This window comes from Helicoverpa armigera, chromosome 17 (assembly GCF_030705265.1).
Source record: "Helicoverpa armigera isolate CAAS_96S chromosome 17, ASM3070526v1, whole genome shotgun sequence".
In the NCBI taxonomy this organism is placed as follows: domain Eukaryota; kingdom Metazoa; phylum Arthropoda; class Insecta; order Lepidoptera; family Noctuidae; genus Helicoverpa; species Helicoverpa armigera.
In genome coordinates this window covers 10,153,754-10,173,157 of record NC_087136.1, presented here as the reverse complement: position 1 = coordinate 10,173,157, position 19,404 = coordinate 10,153,754, and the positions used below count along the sequence as shown (strand labels likewise).

General features: G+C 34.3%; 1 protein-coding gene across 1 annotated transcript in view; it reads left to right on the top strand.

The window, feature by feature from the left end:
• Positions 1-19,404, top strand: part of LOC110379088 (adipokinetic hormone/corazonin-related peptide receptor variant I) — a 93,457-nt gene that overhangs the window by 50,891 nt on the left and 23,162 nt on the right. Inside the window, exon 3 of the mRNA XM_064039007.1 lies at positions 3,494-3,599. Coding sequence (XP_063895077.1) covers positions 3,494-3,599 — 106 coding nt within the window. The remainder of the gene's footprint in view (positions 1-3,493; positions 3,600-19,404) is intronic.

Sequence of the window (19,404 nt, the reverse complement as noted above, 5' to 3'; positions counted from 1 at the left end):
CGAAGCTGGGATTTAGTGTGATTACGTAAGACCCCTTGTACACAGCAAATTTTTGCCTTGAAAATCTACGGTAAATTCAACGTACCTATGTAGGAACGACGGTCAGTTTTTTATGGGTCACTATAAAAAACGTGCCGTGAACAAGATGCCATGGGACGTCAAATGCACCGCAGTACGTTGAAAAAACTAAGAGCTCTGTGACACGGTTACTTTCGCTTTTGTAATATAAATAAGAAAGAAATACGAGTAATATACAGTGGTAATAAGTAATCTAGATGAATGTTCAATGCTCAATATCTACATGGAACTGTCAATAAAATTCAAAAAGTAAATAAAAAATATATACCTCTCAATAACTGACATTCTAATAAGTTTTTCTAGTTAAACCCCTCTTTGGTCACAGTACACGTGAAATTGATATTGGCTAAACTGTACACAAAAACAAACAACCATAGTGACATACTCATGGCTCACTGAAGTCCCGTTTGATTGATATTCTGAGAACTTTAGGAACGTGTATTAATCAACCGTGTTTGGATCATGCATGCACGTGCGTATGTGTCTGTGTATTTGTGTGTGTGCATACATTTTTAATGGTACCTAATCGTCAATTAGGACGAGTAATAATTACAAGATTACGTGATGAAGAGATGTCAAAACTAATTGCGATTCATTTTCTTGTAAACAGGTGTGCTGCGTACTAACGTTCGTAACAATGTCACTCACACACGCATGTGCTCGATGCACGACACTCAGTACTGACAGCACCGGTAGCGCCGGTAAAAGCTCGTCAACGCACATGCTTGTGTGAGTGACATTTTTACGAACGTTAGTAGATACCTTCACGACTGTAGATCTTTGTTCTGTGTGTGTGTGTATGTGGATGTGATAAAGAGAAGTATGTCAAAAATAATTGAGGTTGACAATAATGTTGTGTAATGTAATTTAATTTAGACAAAACACTGCTTACTTTCCCTCAGTTTTGGCATTGACAGAATCTTCGAGATGAAAAGTTGGAGATATTTAATTCATGGAACTAAGTATGTCTTGTTTTTATTTAAGTAATAAGATAACTAAAGAATATTAACCTAAATAGGACAAAAACAAATAAAATTAATATAATGTTGTCATACGGTTCATATCAAGTTTAAGGACCTAAAAAAATATAAAAGTTAGGCAGAAAAGTAGGCTGAAAAACATTATCTCAAAGAAAACACTTTCCGTGAAAATACGAAGTTAGGCTTCAGACAAAAGACTCAATCTCAGAAATTAATATAATATTTTTCAGGCTTGAGATAACGTGAAATTCTTTTTTAAGTTTTTGTTTTGAAGTAGGTTGAAATTTTGGGAAATATAGATATATGTAGGTCTTGTATGTATTACTGAATTACATAGTCTGGAATTCCATTTCAGGCGAAGGTTTTTTTCTGATCTGTTTTAACTGTTATAAGCTGTTTCGAACAATTTTTTGCAGCACTGAAATTATTGATTCCTTCATATCCTTCCTCATTAGATGCAAAATAGCCTGCTTAAGTTATTTTGTTACTTTTGGCACTAAAAGTGAGTTTCCACGTAGTACAAATATTATTCAGCGCGTAATCTTAAACTAAAGGGCCTACTCAAATGGGGTATGGCAGGTATATTCTTAACCTATTAACCAGTTATATTCACAACTAACTTAAAATAAACCAACTTAAACCTGTTTTGGCAACTAGTTTAGTTTGTAGTAATTAGTTTCACTAATATAAAGCTATCTTATGTATCCACGGCATTATCTATGCAAAACATAACCTTTTGGTATTCACGGCCAGTTTCTTCATCAAAAGTTAAAGTAATGTCTAAAGTAAAAGTAACGGTCAAATTCGTTTTTTCAAGGCTAAAGTGACAGCAAAACTAATAGAAAAATTGAATTTGACCGTTACTTTTACTTTAGACATTACTTTAGCCATAACTTTAACTTTAACTTTTGATGAAGAAACTGGCCGTCAGTGAAAATATAGCTGCATGTTAGTCAAAGACACTGCAAAGATTTTAAAAATCGATCTATCGGTTGATTAGGTCACTGGAAAAAGGAAATTGATATAACTTTTATACGAATAAAGTATTATTTTCTCTAGTTAGCAAAACAACAGATAGATATCCTGTATTTAGAGTATTTTCCGGACGTAATAACTTAATAACTTTCTAATAATATCCTTTTCATAACATTAATATAGATATACTGGTTTAATATAATTGATTTTACTCGTTAAAGAAGACCTAAAATTACTAGAACATTTTTTATACCGATGTTCAATCATCCAGAGATATAAATAAGGTGCAAATTGAGAGTCATTTGTTTAGAAATGACCTCAATTTTTCTGACTTACTAGTTTTAACCATCTGCTTTGTGAAGTTGGAGGTCAAACAATATGTATTTATCCTTGAAGTAAAGTACGAGTATTAAAATACCAATTCCGCCTCAATCTAGTTTCTAGAGCGATTCAAAGCGAATTTAAATTGGTTTCCTATTCGATTCATATTGAACGCGAGATTACTGTGTCTATAAAGTTTTCATATTCTACTTTTTACTGAGAACAAACATTAGGTATAACTGCATTGGTTTTGCAAGTTTTTTCTACTAAATGGTTTAGTGGCCCCATTTTTCAGATTTTATTTATTAAAAAATGAGACTGATGAAGATGAAAACTTAAGAATTAATGTGTATGTTTAGAAAAAGCAATCAAAAATTTAAAATATAACTTACATTTCACAGTACTTAATAACGAGGAAGGCTTTAGCTTCCTTGGACATAAAAACAAGTTTTATTACCTCAAGCAAGCTAAATAGGCTGATAATTGTAAACCAAGACTAATTATTCGAATATTAATTACAACTAGCTACAAACACAAAAGGGTACGTGACGCGCAAGCCTACGCAGGCCTACGCAGTACGCCGTAGCTGCCGAGCCTACGCGCTACGCCGTAGCGGCCGAGCCTACGCGCTACGCCGTAGCAGCGAAATGGACCACATAATTTCGTACACAACGGAATCCGGCACGTAGAAAATTCATGTACGGTGAATTTGCCGTCTGTAAAATAGTTCATTTAGTCCTTTCACTATGAAACTTTTTGTTGGGGTATCGTTACATAATTTCTAGCTAAGAATTATCGGGCTACCTTTTTACCAATTTTTTTTTATACTCACATTTTCACCCGCCAGCTTCATGTCCCAAGAAACAAAATATCCTGCCATCGTTAAAGTTTTAATTGAATTATGTTTCATTACATAGCTACATGGATAACGTTATTATACTTACTCTGTAAGTCTTACTCTGTTATTCTGTAAGAAGTAGTGTTAGTATCTTGCCAAAGATTTGTACAAAATTCAATTTGAAATACATACGTAAAGTTTTTGTGAGTAAATTAAATACATACTTCACGGAACGAGTACTCCATAATATTAAATAAGCTTTATATTATTGGTGCGTATTAAACAAAGTTTCTTTTCACAGGTTCTTCGCAGTAATATACCCGCTGCGGCTGCCGGTGGCGCGCCGGCGCAGTAAGCAGATGCTTCTCTGCGCGTGGGCATTTGCGCTAGCTTGCAGTCTACCACAGGTAATATAACTTTAAGGGTGTGTCAAACTTAATCACATTGTATCCTGTCACATGTACTTTAAAATAATGTAATAGATAAATATCGCGACACCTTTACTCAGCGTCGATTTTCTTTATGTTAATCAACGTATATAAGAAACCGACCCCAACATAGTTGGGAAAAGGCTCGGAGGATGATGATATTAAAGTATTTATTTCATTGTGATAAAGTTTGACATACTTTGTATACTCTTACGTAAATGCCGACACAAACATGGGGTATGTTATTATCAAACACGGCACAGAAGTCGTCACAGCCAAAAAATGACCACTGTTGGACGAAAGTCTCCTAAAAGTTGGTGGGATATTTTTACCTTCGAAGATACTGCTACTCTAGCTGCCGAGCCTTTTCCCAATTATGTTGGAGTCGGCTTATATCTCACTCCCATGCAAAATATCGCACCAGCTCGTTGGTTACAAAGCTAGACAAATATTAATATCGTTACATGTTATGTCTGTGTAACATTTTCCCAGACGTTATATCTACACATTATTAAATATCTCGTGATGAGCAAAATCTTACACAACATAATATGTCTGGCTTTATAGACATCTCGTAAATTCATTGATGAAATCCAACCCTCTGAAACATAAGCATAATACTTAACTATCGTCTTACCAAGAGCTGTCGTTAAACCCGATAAATGGATCACTTTTATGAATATAGACCAAAGGTTTGACGCGTCTGAATTCATACTTTGCATCCCTATTTGTCAAGGGAAATTGCACCTTAACTCTTAGAGTTTTCGGTTCATTTTTGTAATTGCTGTGTTTCGAGACAATGTCTGATGTGGCTATTTGTCAAAGTAATATGAACCCTAACTTGTAAAGAATAGGGTAGGTTTTTCAATATGATGTCTTTGCGGGTTACAAGTCAGTTAAATCATTTGTGTGGTACTCGAAGTTTATCGTTCCATAGCTTTTCTGGTGTAACGGAAGATTCCGGTTTTTGTCTTTAGGTTAAGAGCACTTAGAAGTTTACTGTCTTATAGTGCTTGACGGTTGAGTAATACTTTCGTTAAGATGAGCAGTCGTAATGTCGCGAAAAGTGCTTTCTTGTCTTTCGAGTTTGTCGCCTTATGGTTCCCATATAACTTGTTTCTAAGCAGCTAAAAGTAAAGTAGTTAATGTTATAAAGATTTTATGTCCAGTATAACTAGGTATTACAGGTTTTTATGAAACGTCAAAGGTTAGAAAGAAATAAGGTGCTACGGAGTCCATTTTAATGGAAAAGAAGCAGTTAGAAATTCTATAAAAACTTTTCAAAATGGAAACGTTTTGTAAATACCAATAAAATTGATTGCGTATTTCAGGAAATTCAATAGTGATAGTGATTGGTTTACCAATTATCATCATTCCACGCATATTATGGTTTATCAGTTATAATCCTTACATCATTCCACACGTAGGCCTACAGAATAAAATGAAACTTTTAATTCGTATTGCTTTGATACAATCATACAAGTTAGTATATCACGTTCTAATCACACAACCAAAGTTCACAAAAAAAAACACAATTCCTACTTACGTGTCCTACATAAAAACTACACGATGCTATTTTTAGTTTCAGAAGTGTCATAACTCTAGCACTAAGATGTCACGCGATGTCTGCAACTTATTGTCTGGACACTTTCTAAGAAATATGGCACGAACTACTTACGTTGGAGAACGTGGTTCGTTGCTGAGGTGTACTTTTAGTTAAAGTGAATTTAACTCATATAAAATTGTTATAAAGGTGAAAATAACTTTCTGAAATACTTTGACCTTGACTTTAAAATAAAAAAAATATTCTGAAGATTTTTGCATGAAAATCAACAATTATACTTAAAGCTAAAAAACTTATATTTAATTATTTAAAAGTTAACCAAGATGCCTTAACAATACCGAATTCCCAAAATTGGTAAAGCTACTTATCTATATCATACTCTATATATATACTATATCGAAAGCGTAACTAACAAAAAACACAAACCTACATTTCAAATACTATGAACGAAAAAACATATAAAAATATTTCGTTTATGTACTTAAACCAACAAAGTCACTAACCATTAAATGGTCCTTATACTAAAAGTACTCTTGCCATAGAGTATTAACACCAGTGTGACGCGGGCCATATTTTTTGCACCCGCGTGTAATTTGGCCCTAAGATTTATACGTTCATATATTGTGCGGAACCCCTTAATCAGTTATGGGGAAAGAGTTGCTAGGGGGTTAATATTCACAAGTCATGCGGAAAGTGATGTATATGTATTTAATGGATTTTTCTTATTTGCATTTTGTGGGTAAAGCGGAATACCATTTTAAGTGTATTTATAAAGTATTTTTTTTGTAGGAATAAAAAGCAAAAAAAAAAACAATCTTTAGGTGCATCGGCCTAGAAGTCGGTGTCTAATGGATGTTACTAAGTTAATTTTGCCACCGACTTCTAGGCCGATGCACCTAAAAATTGTTTTTTTTTTGCTTTTTAGTGTTTTGGGAAGTCGGTTTAATTTTTTTGTAAAAAAGTTTTTTATTTAAAGCTTTTCAGTGATACGAATAGTTGTCACTATCCATACAAGTGGGAAGTTCTCATCAATACAAAGAATATAAGTCCAAATACGAGGTATTTTACATATTCAGTTGTCGAGTTCCCTCGACTTTCTCTGGTCTCCATCATCAGGTCAGCTCCAAACCTTCACTGTTGCAAAGGTCTTGTCAATACAAATTATTTAAGCCCAAACACGAGGTAGTTTACATATTCAGTTGTCGAGTTCCCTCGACTTTCTCTGGTCTCCATCATCAGGTCAGCTCCAAACCTTCACTGTTGCAAAGGTCTTGTCAATACAAATAATTTAAGCCCAAACACGAGGTAGTTTACATATTCAGTTGTCGAGTTCCCTCAACCCTCTCTGATTTCCATCATCAGATCAGCTCCAAATCTTCACTGTTGAATAGTGCTTTTAGGCGTACACCTGAGTGTCAAGTTTTTACCCTATGTATGCCTACAACTTTCGAAGGTTGCCCTCGATTTCTCAGGGTTTCCATCATCAGATCCTGACCTGATGACTATGGGACCAACTGGCAGCTATTCTGAGTCGAACAAAAAAAGAATCACGTAAATTGGTCTATAATATAAACCTCGGAGTAATCTATGTACATACATAGAAAAAAAAAAAAAAAACATACCGGCCGAATTGATAACCTCCTCCTTTTTGGGAAGTCGGTTAAAAATAGAATGTAGGCAAGATCGAACTGCTGTAACGGTTTGAATCGAGAAAAGTACCCAGTACTAAATTAAGCTTAAGTAAGAAATTACTTGCTTCGGTATCAAATATCGTCAACCGTCCCATTCGCCAAAATCAGGGCAAAAACTGTTGAAAACTAGTCTTCAGATTACCTTTTTATACCGAGACAGCAAAACAAACTTACAATATTAGTTCAGTCAATACATAAGGAAACAAAAACACAGTTACCTAGTAAAGTTTTATAAAACCAATTTCTTTCTTTACACGTCAAGTGCAGGTCATACATTATTTTTCAAAAAATTCAAATAATATTGTCAGTCGTCCATTAAGTAACCATTCCCGTTTTACTTTAGTACATAGGTACATAATTAAAGTACTTGGAATTCCTTTCAAAAGGTTACATAGTATGAAAGTACTATAAGAAATGTCTGGCTAGGGACCAAAAAGGTAAAATCTTTCACTGTTGTCAAACTTCAGTGTTCCCGAGTGACGTAGGCTGTTTTATCCCGGTACCGCACTAGTTTCCACGGAACGCGGGTAAAACTGCTATTAAGTTTAAAGCTACCCTATGGAATTAAGCAACACTTATATAGTGTTTTTTGTAGGTAGCTTGAACTTTGTCTCATGTCAGAAACATACTTTATTGACTCTACACAAGAAAAAACACCATTTATGAGGATAATTCATTAACACAAAAACACATCTTTGATATTTTCGTAAAGCAAAAATTCCTAGCTAGTTGCTAATATACTCTCACATGATACACCCAAATACTGTTTAATAATCCTTTGAGGAATCCAAAATACATTTCTCCCGTGTTTGCTTTGAAGCATGAAGTATATTTTCCAATACCAATGAAACTTTGAGTCGGTCAATAGATATTAAGCTGATAAACGAGTATGGAGATGAATGTTAGAGCAGACTTTAAACCGATTTGTATCTGGTCAGTACCAGACCGACAAAACCTATCATTGGCATTTGGCACTTAAGTGTACCCGCAAACAGTCGGTTGACCCGATAGATGGCAAAATTTTTATTTAAACAAAATCCTGATTCCAATCAAAGTTTTCAGTGGGTCTGAGACCGCTAAATACCCGATCTTTGTAATTTGCGTACTACCATTCAACTTCATGCTATTTTATGAGCTGAAACAAACTATCGGCCGATTACAAGTTAGTAATATGCGGGTACACTAATTCTAAACTGGGTCACTTTAAATCTCTATCAAAGTCTACTGAATGAATTTACAATAAGGATTATTTTCACCACAGTTTTCTATCCATATCTATATAGTATGTAGTTTGAATGTACTTTCTAAGTATATCTTGGACACCAATGGCTGATAAAAAGGTGAAGGAAAACATGTTGAGGAAACCTGGACTGTATAGTCTGAAATCACCAACCCGCATTGAGCAAGCGTGGTGATTAATGCTCAATCCTTCTCCGTGTGAGAGGGGGCTTGTGCCCAGCAGTGGGACGATAAAAAGGTTGTAACAGATTCTATCAAATTGTGTGTCCTAAGCAAACAAACTCGCGAGCAGAAGCAGCAAATAGTAAATGTTTTTTCCTTTTTAAAACAGTTCCTAATACCCGGAACTAACTGACCTCGGCAGAAAACTAACAAATTGTGGCTTAACTACACGTAATGAGGTATCTGATTGAGTAGAATTCGCCAAACTGCTGACTTAGTTTTTTTGAACTTTCGCAATTGCGTCCTTATTTTTGTTAGCTGTTTTTATCAAGTCTTAAGGGAATAACTTTCTACATCCGGATGGAAACAATTTGCAGAGTAACTTCTGGAGTATTTGATTTCAAACTATTCGGTTCGCATTTTTTTCCAATCGCAAAACACTCGGATTTTAAACATTGAACGTTCGAATTAATATACATATTACGTATGTTTATCTCACCATCATCCTCCGAGCCTTTTCCCAATCATGTTGGGGTCGGTTTCCAGTCTAACCGGATTTAGCTGAGTACCAATGCTTTACAAGAAGCGACTGCATATCTGACCTCCTCAACGTATGTTTATCTATTCTAATATAATAAAGAGGAAACATTTTTTTGAAGTATACCCTAAAGGCTTCGAAACTACTGAACCGGTTTTAATAATTCTTTCACTGTTGGAGAGAGAGTGGAAGAGTGTATTACACTCTTCTCGAGTAACATAGTCTATATTTTATCCTGGTACTGGTAGCAGTATTTGAATATAATCAAAGCCTACGTGAATGGATTTTCATAAAGCATCGGCTAATGGCGAGATGCTACCAAAATTACGAATACTTACATGCATAAAATATGTATACGCCGTGTCGACGTGATTCTACTGCCAACATGTGTTGCTAGGTTGAAGAAATGGATATTGAAGAAATGCTTGCACGACATTTGTTACTGTGTGCTAGAGCGAGTAGGTCAGAATCTTTTGTGTAATAATCAGATAAATTAATTTTACAATTAATTTAAAGAAGATAAATTACAACTAACCATAAAAAAAAAAACAGAAGGATAGAAGATTTAGACAACTTCCTCAAGGACTGGCCACAAATAGCGACCGATAGGGAAAGATGGAAGGCTATGGGGGAGGCCTTTGCCCAGCATTGGGACAACATATAACTAAATAATAATAAAAAAACAAAACTCATCCGCATCACTGTCAGTCACCGCGCCCAAGAAGCTGGATGTATTACACTTTCAGATTTATAAAGAAAACATTTCTTTTAATAAAAAAAAAGCATGTGAATTTTATGGATGAATGAGAATACAATCCGTCTAGAGTCTATAACATGACAATGGAACATATAATACCATATTCAATATTCTGAGAAAACAACCTGTTAATATTATGGAATATCTTTTGTTGCCTTCCTGACAGATAAAAAATATTCTGCCTTAGCGCTTCTTAGAAGCAAAAATAAGAAAAATGAATAACATGACTTGGTACTCACTACGCCTCTGTGATTCCTGTTTTTTGCATGAATAAATCCTGCCTAGGTAGCTCAAAACTCATAATATTCTATTTACAGACTTGTCTTTGTTTGGATACAGGCGTATTAACACAGCTGTTACACATAAAATATGTTTTGGACAGAATTGCGTCATTCATCTTTTTTTTAATGTATAAGTATAAAAGAACATTAATTAGGCGTCGAATATATGATCTTATGAAATTATACTCCAATGGGTCGACCCAAAATATTGTGGATTTATATTAAATATTTTATGGATACCCTATTATACCATACGGCCAGACGTGGATGACAAAATCGAGAAATGTTGACGATTTAACGATCTGGTCAAATTAACATGAACATTTCATGAAACGCAACCATTTCATGAAATGCTCAAGCTTTTCATGAAGTGGCCAATTCTACGATATGGCTACGACATGTATATAGTGTATACATATTTAATTGAAAATAAAGTTCAATTATAGTTTTTAATACAACTGTCAATCCCAAAACCACTACAAACGGCCAGTAAACAAATGAACGTGAAAAGTAAACAAAACAAAGTAATTTATTTACTGAGGGACGAAATGTCCCGTCATCTGTAGCGGGTTGACCACATCCTACGGGAACATCTGTCGTCAATGTCACCCGTGATGGGTGTCACCTTGGAGTACCAGCTAACTGGAATCGCCATGGTAACTAATCTCTTTTTGGATAAGTCGGCCGTATTACGAGCGACATTAGTAATGGCGGCCGACCAAAACATAGTTGGGAAAAGGCTGGATAGATGATGAAAAGGTAACGCAACATACGTAGAATAGGAATCAATGTGCATATATTTGTTTTTAATCATTTGAGGCTTGAGCGTAGTTTCGCTATGTCAGCGCCGTAAGGTTTGAAAAATATATATAAAATCTATAAGTATGTACACATCCTGTACCCATGGCTCGTCTATTTCGTAAAATAAAACAGGTTAATGGCTTTGAAGTTGTTTTTGGAACTTTAAGACGGTAAATTTTCTCAACTTTGTCAAAAGTTGGAAAAGTATTCGCTCGACACTTCCTTTAAAGTGGACTTATCCGACCATAAAATATAATTTCGCAAGATTTAGCAATAAATGTTATGGTGTCCACAGAAGAATGGTGTGGAAATTGCAAAAGACCAACTTTAGACCATTTACATAATTTGGAATGGACTTTAAAACCATAGAAACCCCTTAAGTGCTAAACTTTCGCACCGTGGATTTTGTACTTTCGTACAGAAAGTCCAATTGTTGTGCTTTCCTTGGACTTTGTAATTTAGTTTGTTATTATGGGAAGTTTGCTTTAACACCTCCAAATCTTATAATTTATTGCTCTTGATTGTTTATAACAACATTAAAATCAAGTCCATTAAAAGTATTAATTATGGAAATCAATTTAAATGTTTGGGTCCTGTCGCGATAAACTTAGTGTTGTGTATCAAAGCTTATTGGGACGATAGTATATTATTATACATTCATAACATTTATGAGGGGTTCAAATGTATAAAAGCTCTTTCAAATGTTATGCTAGTTGCACTGTTGAAGATGCACGGTTTCGAAGAATGAGTCTTATGGAGAAAAACTGGCAATAAAACTCCATAGATACTCTTTTCAAAATTAAAGTAATTTCACTTTTATAAGTTATCCATTTATTGAAACTAGAGCATGCATATAGATGAAAGTACCAAGTTAATATGTCTGATGGAAAATTACTTCTCAAAAATAGAACTTGTAAACATGAAAAAGCTCATTATTTCAGCAATGTTGATTGAAAGTTCTTTCACACAAATGTGTGTAGGTGCCGTCATGCTTTGCCAAAAGTAAACGCCCACAAGAAACCAATAACACATGGCTTCGGAATTCCTATAAACGAATAGCATTTTCATACATCAAATGAAATATTATTATATCGCTTTATTTCGCTTATAGTAGGCGTGACAGGGTTAACAAAATGTGATTCTATAAATTAGTCCATCTTTCAGGCTACCAAAATATATTGGACACGGATTTTAATAAAACATTAAAAAAATACTTAGATATAAGGCATAAAAGATTGGGAATATGGGATTGTGACGTCACGTCTATGTAGATATTTGTACACAAAATTCAATCACGACTGTTGTATCTTGGTGGTGGTTGTATCGTGGTTATTTGTTCGTGAAAGAAAAGTACAAATACGTGTCCATTATTTAACAGTTATCTAAAAGACGGACTAATCACTTTTTTTCATTCACCATGCCTATTGTAAAAAAAGTGTAAAACATTCAAGGCATGTCAGCCTACTCGCTATTTAGCTTCATGCAAATGGTGAGCTTTGCAGTAGAGCATAGTTTAACTTGATTATAAATTCCCAGTCTAGGCCGTGGGGTGGAATTGAGAAAATGTTAGTTACAACGCTTGCAATTCATACGTAGAGAAAATTAACTTTTTATTCTGAACAAATAGTGGGATAGTTCGTATCTTATCCTTTTTATCGTGGAAAGAACAATTCATAAATTAACAGAGGAAAACAAGTATGCTTTAAATTCGAGAATGCTTGCCTAAAAGTCTTAAGAAGAAAGGCTCTGTGGTTGCTCAGGCAAACTGGATTTGAGGATATCAGATAGGTAGTCGTTCCATATAAAACACTGGTATTTACATGCATCCTACTCACTTCTGGAAAAATCTAGGCATATTCTGGCAATCTCGAGGTTTCTGATACAGGGTGATATCAGTACCTAAATAAATAAGAAATATCTAAGACATTGCCATTTCACAACAACGGGAAACTGGTTGACTGATTTCATATAGAAAGCTACGAAAAGGCTGCCTCAATATTTCATATAAATATTTTATTTTGAGAAATAGCGAATAACACTTTTATTGGGTTTGTGAGGTTTCCGTACCTTCTTATAGGTGTTAGAACATACCTGTAGAGTTCACCTTGACCTAATTTACTTTTATTTATATGGCACCTTTGACATACCTAATAAAAGACGTCTGTAGGTGTGTAAGTATTTATTGTAAGGGTAAGGGTGTTAGAAAAATATGTGTCTTTGAGAACGGGTGCTAATTAAACTTCACCAAATATTTTAAAGATAATTGAAATTTAACTAAAACAATCAAATAAAATTTTGGAGCTTTGTTATGAAGCTATTTGATTTTGAATATTCATTTGAAATGTTTTAATAACTTTTTTTAATCTCACACGCGAGCTATAAAATACATTGAATCACTAAAATTCAGTTTTCCGGGAAATTCTAATACAATCAAATCAAACGTTTTTGTTTCTATAGTATAGATAAACAAAATGGGATTATTTTTGATTTAAAATATAGGGGTTTTTTCATCATTCTTGGTTATTGCTTTAAAACAACTACATAAGTTTTAAGTTTTTGATCTTATCTATCATGAACGGTTTTTTGTTTTATTACCCTGTACTTCTGTAAACCTGGCTAATAATAATAGCTTAGCTCAAATACAAGAAAGAGGTCAAGATAGTTGCTTCTGACCACAGATTAAACAAGAACTAATACGATATTAAATCGAGAATTGATTTGCATTTGATTCCAATTACACGCTTCTAGGAAATTGATATGCCAAAGGTTTGTTTTACAGTCCTAGTTACGAAACTAACTAGATTAATTAACTGTATAAACTTTAACTGGTTCAACGTTTTATTGTCCAGTAGAACCGTAGTTCCAATCTGTAGATTCTGAGAAGGAAAGCCGCAAAATGAATGTTGAAAATGGCTCTCGAGTTCATTGCCGGTTTTTCTCCATAAGACCCACTCCTTGGAATCGTGCACCTAGGTATTTCAAAAGAACCTGTAATAGGTTTGTATGAAATAAAACCCCTGACTTTGGCTGAAATGATTCAAAACACAGATTGTTTTACCACTGTGTTTCAGTACCGTTTCAAAATCCACAACTGCTTGTTATTTTATGCAAACTATCCTACGTAGTGTACAATACATGCATAAATAAATAATAGCTACCTCAATGTTCGGAAAACAATTTCCGCATATACCTCTCTGTTTCATAGAAAATACTTCAGACTTAAAAAATACTTTGGTTTGGTGTTTGATTAAAATTGCAATAGGATATTGAATTTAGATGAAAATCTATTAAATATTATATCTTTAAGATGTGACGACTTTATATTAACATTATAAACCTTAAGACTTTGTTTGAACGCTCTAATTTCAGGAACTACTAGTCAGATTTGCCATGCCCATTTATCGAGGGAAACCTAAAGGCTACTTGTTATCCAGGTGCGCGATAGTTCCCACGGGATGCGGGTGAAACCACTCGCGGAAGCTAGTTCATTTATACAAAAAATAACTAGCTTCGTTAAACGAAAATAAATGATATACCAAATATACTTGATACGTGTACTATATAGAAATGCTAGTATATATCTTAAACGTGTGGAAAACGAACCCGCTTAAGAATATATATGCGGCGCACTGTTTGTATCGCCACAAAACTTTGTTGAAGTGAAACTACAAACAAACATACATAGTTTGAGAAGTTCATAGCTTTTGACACGTTTCCGTTATCTAGCTGTTTCTCAGTAAATCTTGCTACATATTGAGGGATTTGTTATAAAGTTGCCAACTTCATAAACAGAAACAACTTTGGAACAATTAAACTCTTAGGGATTAAGGTATACCCTGTTCAACTCTTGTATGTTGCTAATTATAAAACAATAGAAATTCAATTACATCTGCGCGCCGACTTATGTATATGTTAAGAAACGGTACATTAAGAGTACGAAAACACCGACATTGCCAAGTTACAAATTTGACCTTGCCCAAACCCCTATTTGATTTAAACCGATACTTCATGAGATACCCTATATGTATAACAAAATAAGGGTTAATAAATAATATAGGGGTTATATATAAGGGTTAATAACCCTTTGAAGACAGCAATCCCTCCATAAAAAACACAAAGATAAAATCAAAAGCTAAAGAAAACAAAACATTTCCTTTCCTGCCTTTTTGTTGCACCAATCGGGTTTTCTTTTCAATGTAAATCCAGAAGCTACGCTCAAAGGTAGTGGACAGATTTTTAATCTCGTTTCCCCTTTGACAAACGGTGTCTATAGAAATCACCTGTCGGGTTTATAGAGAGCGATCTCAGTGGTTTATTGAGATTTGAGACTTAAAAAAAAGACGATCTGACTCCGTTTGTGAGTGGTATGAAATATGGTAGTAAGAAAAACTTTCGGAGGGAAGGAAGTTAGGAAATAGGTACCTATGTGAAATCCTTTTTATCCGGGTGTGCAGAACACCTACACAAATTTTCCCTATTTTAACTACATTCTGACAACTGTTTTGTCTTTCTTTCTTTTCCTAAGGGACGAGTGAAACCGATATAGAAAGGATATAATTTATATGTATAGGAGTAAAATTAAAAATTGTTAACTATTATGTTTTTTTACTATTTTTGCTCCAACCAAAAGTAAAACGTATTTACTATCCGAAAATGTTTACTGCAATTCTTTGTGTGACCGACACGATAGATAGATGTCAACCTCAGTTGAATAAACCAGGCTTTTAATATATTGGACATCAAAAGTTTTTGTAAAGCCAAAACACTTTTTGAAATAAAATCGGCTTTTTTAAACTAGGTTGAGGTCAGCTTTGCTATATGACTAAATGCGTTCGACTAATGCAATTTTGTGAATGTCACGGAGGGGCTGCCTACATGACATTTGCAAGCATATTGTTTTACTGGTTTTCAATCATATGAATCATTTATTTGCACAGAATATGAGTATACAAAAGATGACACAATAATATTTATCCAAATTGATTATTTATGCAAATAATTGTACCTAGTATGATAAAGAAATGTATTTTCTAGAAATTTTATTTTGAAAAAATTATGTCCCTTCATGTAGCTAAGCCCGTTTTCTTTAAGCCTCTACAAATAAATGATAAAAAAATACACCACTTTCAAACTAAAGAATTTTCCCGGATATGGGTAAACGTGCTGCAAAATCAGCTGGCAGTGTAACCTTTGATATCTTAGATTCTACGCCTAACCTTAGTGCATATCTTATCATTTCGTTCTAATTGTCAGTCCATATATAGAATGTCGACCATCCCCAATTGATTTAACACCTTAATATATCTACGGGTAAGGTTGCAATTTCCTCCTACATAGGCATTTGCAGTATTAACACTGACTTGCAGGCCTAGGCCATTAATATAGTGTTAGGAAGATAAACGACTGGTGTACGCTACCGATGCCTGATCGTGGCAAGGCAAGGCTATGAATAGAACCAGGTCATGTATTTATATCAGGACTATAAATTGAGGTCCTTGTCACTGTCTTAGAATATGTTATGTGGATATATTGCAAAATATGGTTGAATTATTCGTGAATTTATGGATTTTATTTTTTGTCTATATGGATATTGTGTGTCAAAAGAATAATTTCAATATTGTAAACATTGTGTATCAAAAAGCTAGCTAGGTTTCTCTCGCGTGTCGTGGAAACTACTGCCCGTAGCGGGATAAAATACAGCCTTTGTTACTCGGAAATTGTAGCTTTCCAAAAGTGAAAATTTGACAAATCGGTTCAGTAGTTTCTGAGCCTACCAAACAAACAAAAACTTTCCCTTTTTACTTTATTAGGAAAGGAATGTAACTTGAATTATTTTAAGTCAAATAGGTAACTATTGAAACATTGTAACGTTCAATAGTAAGGATAACAGTTTTCTACAAAAATAACCGTCGAAACTAGAAACCAGTTACACGTGGCACACTAAAGTTACTAAAACAAACTATAGGAAACTAAACTATTCAACTATGTTGCAACGCAAAAAACTAGCTCAAATCTACTTCTTTGTTTTTCAACGTTTCCAATAGCTACCGTTTTGTTGCACATTGAAACCATCTAAAGAAGAAATTTTTAATAATTATTGAAAAAATGGTGAAAGGACCAGAGATGAAAGGACCATTTTTTTTTTCGAACTTACGAATAAATGAAGGGCTTCCTTCATTGTGACCCGTCCTGTTAATTTATCTTCTTATAATTATCTCATTATAGGTACTATCATCATCTTCCTGCCCTTTTTTTTACCGACGTCAAAAATCATCAAATGACCCCTCACGCTGTGGATTACCAGCGGTGAGGGAGTGTCAGACTCTTACTAACTAAAAACCGTCGTGTTCCGTCATAGGCCTTTTATGCACCAGGGCCGCGGTATCTCTTTCAAACAACCCGCAGCTCATCTTCTTGCCCTTATTGCATAATATTTGGTCATTTGGCGCAGATCAAAAAAGCTGAATAAATAAATCATGTCTTCTTCTGTAAAATATACGCGAAATTGCAACTGGTTACCCGAGCACGTGCTAACAGTGAACTCGCGAAACCAGTCAGGAGAAAGGCGCAGACATACCATAAGTGTTACCCTTTCTTCCCAATGTAAATATTAAAAAAAAACCCTTTGACACGCGAACATTTCGTTTTGTTTTAGAACAATTTTGATGTAATTTTACCATTAATTTACCGTACTTAATCTAACAGCATTTAGGTAATTTATCTTACTATTTCATTAATATATGTACTTATATCACATTTAGGTATCGGAAATCTGAAGACATTTCTAATTCTTAGAATGTACTTCAGCGAACCTTACTCCAATCATATTAAACAGACCATGAAGTCAGTTCAAGCAGACGTGATTAGGTTTTCAATTAGGACCTTCTTAGAATCGAACTTCTCCGTGTCATTTCGTAGAATGTTGAAGTTGGTTTGAATAGCCAGTTTATGGTAGTAGAGGACCTCAATGTACTAGGTAAACTGAGGAACGATTTTGACGTGACTTGGGAATAAAATGGCTTTGTGCTGACTAATTACGATTTTCTAGATGGAACCTTATTTTTTACTAACTGAATCTCGCAGTTTCATAAGCCAGAACGTCTTATTATTTTCGGATACATTTAGCCTATGTCGCTAGGGCATAGTATAGCTTCCCAACAGTGAATGATTTTAGATGTTTCGGGCGTTCAGGGTACAAACAAACAATTTTTTGTTGTTGTTATTTAAAGTGAAAGTAAATTGTGGAAATTATTATTTCTGTATTTATGAACTAAATTAAAGAACCATACGTTTATGATTAAAATAGCAATTATTTAAAATAGCCCGTAACGGAATATTATTTTCATGAATATACGTATGTATGTATAGCTACTTAATTCTATATAATTATACCAAAATTTTATTTACATAATATAATATTTACATTAATTTTAAAAATTAAAAATAAACTTATATGTACAACTTAAAACTAATTGTGGAAATGCATTGTTCAAAGAACACATCAAAAGCTATGAAACATCTTAAAAAAAAAAAAACATATAATGCGTCTAAATGATGCGGAGTTTTGCGCTAGTTAAACACTGACACGGGATTGTTATCCCACACGCAAAATCCCAGTGACAATTTACCATGGTAAATTAAATCTCACTTTATGGTCGGTTTTAGCGTGTGTCCCTGAAAGGTCTGTCTTAAAACGCCGGAAGCTTGAGATTTGGCAAACGAGTAGACAATTACAGAGCACTTGAACCTTTTTCCTGAAATAAATACGTTCTTTGTTCACTGGCTTTTTCAATAAATATTGTTTTATAGAAGTATGTCTTTATGTAGTATAGTGGTATCTTATGTTAAAGGTATTTTCACTTCAAAGTCCACATCGTTCCCAGTTTTCTACAGTGCTTTTTGCTTACACACGCGGTTTCAGGTGTGATTGTACCGGCACGCGTGTTGTACCGGTTATTGGAAATTGTTGTCGCTCGTACACACTTGATACCACCCGAGCACCGACCGCTAGTGTGGAAGCTCTTATTCTTTAGGGTTCCGTAGCCAAAGGGTAAAACAGTAGTTAGAAAGTTGAAATTTTCACAGATACTGTATTTCTGCTGCCGCTTTAACACAAATACTGAAAACTAGAATAAAATAAATATTTTGGGGGGCTCCCATACTACAAACGTGACTTTTGTGCTCTGCTACGGAACCTTTCGTGCGTGAGTCTGACTCGCACTTGGCCGGTTTATGTCATTCATACTAATTATTACGTACTTCATAAAAAAGCTCAGTGTACATTCACTAAATGATGAGTGGGTGTTATTCTTTTATTTCAAGACATGAAAGTGAAATAAAACAGTTTTATATGAGTGTGTGTGAGTGAAGTTAAGGGTTATGTGTCGAAATAAGTGAAATGAATCCTTATGACATGAATTTTATGCGTTTGTTGGCCATAATATATTATATCTTATGGTGCATTTATGAATAATGCTGATACTTATGTTTAAATGCTTACTATTAAAGATATTGCTTTCGTGCGAGATATTGAATAATGTCTTGGTGTCGTTAAACTTTTATGTAGGTGGAAAATGAAATAGTGATTTTGACATTTTAGTTACGAGTCTCGTTACCGTACTTACGTTTTATTATTTTATAAATATTTGAGATCTTGCACCAAAAATAGGGCATATATTATTTTTGCTCTTACTGTTATTCTTCTGTAAATGGTTTTATTAGTTTCCTGGGAGACCTGCTTCCCGCATCCGG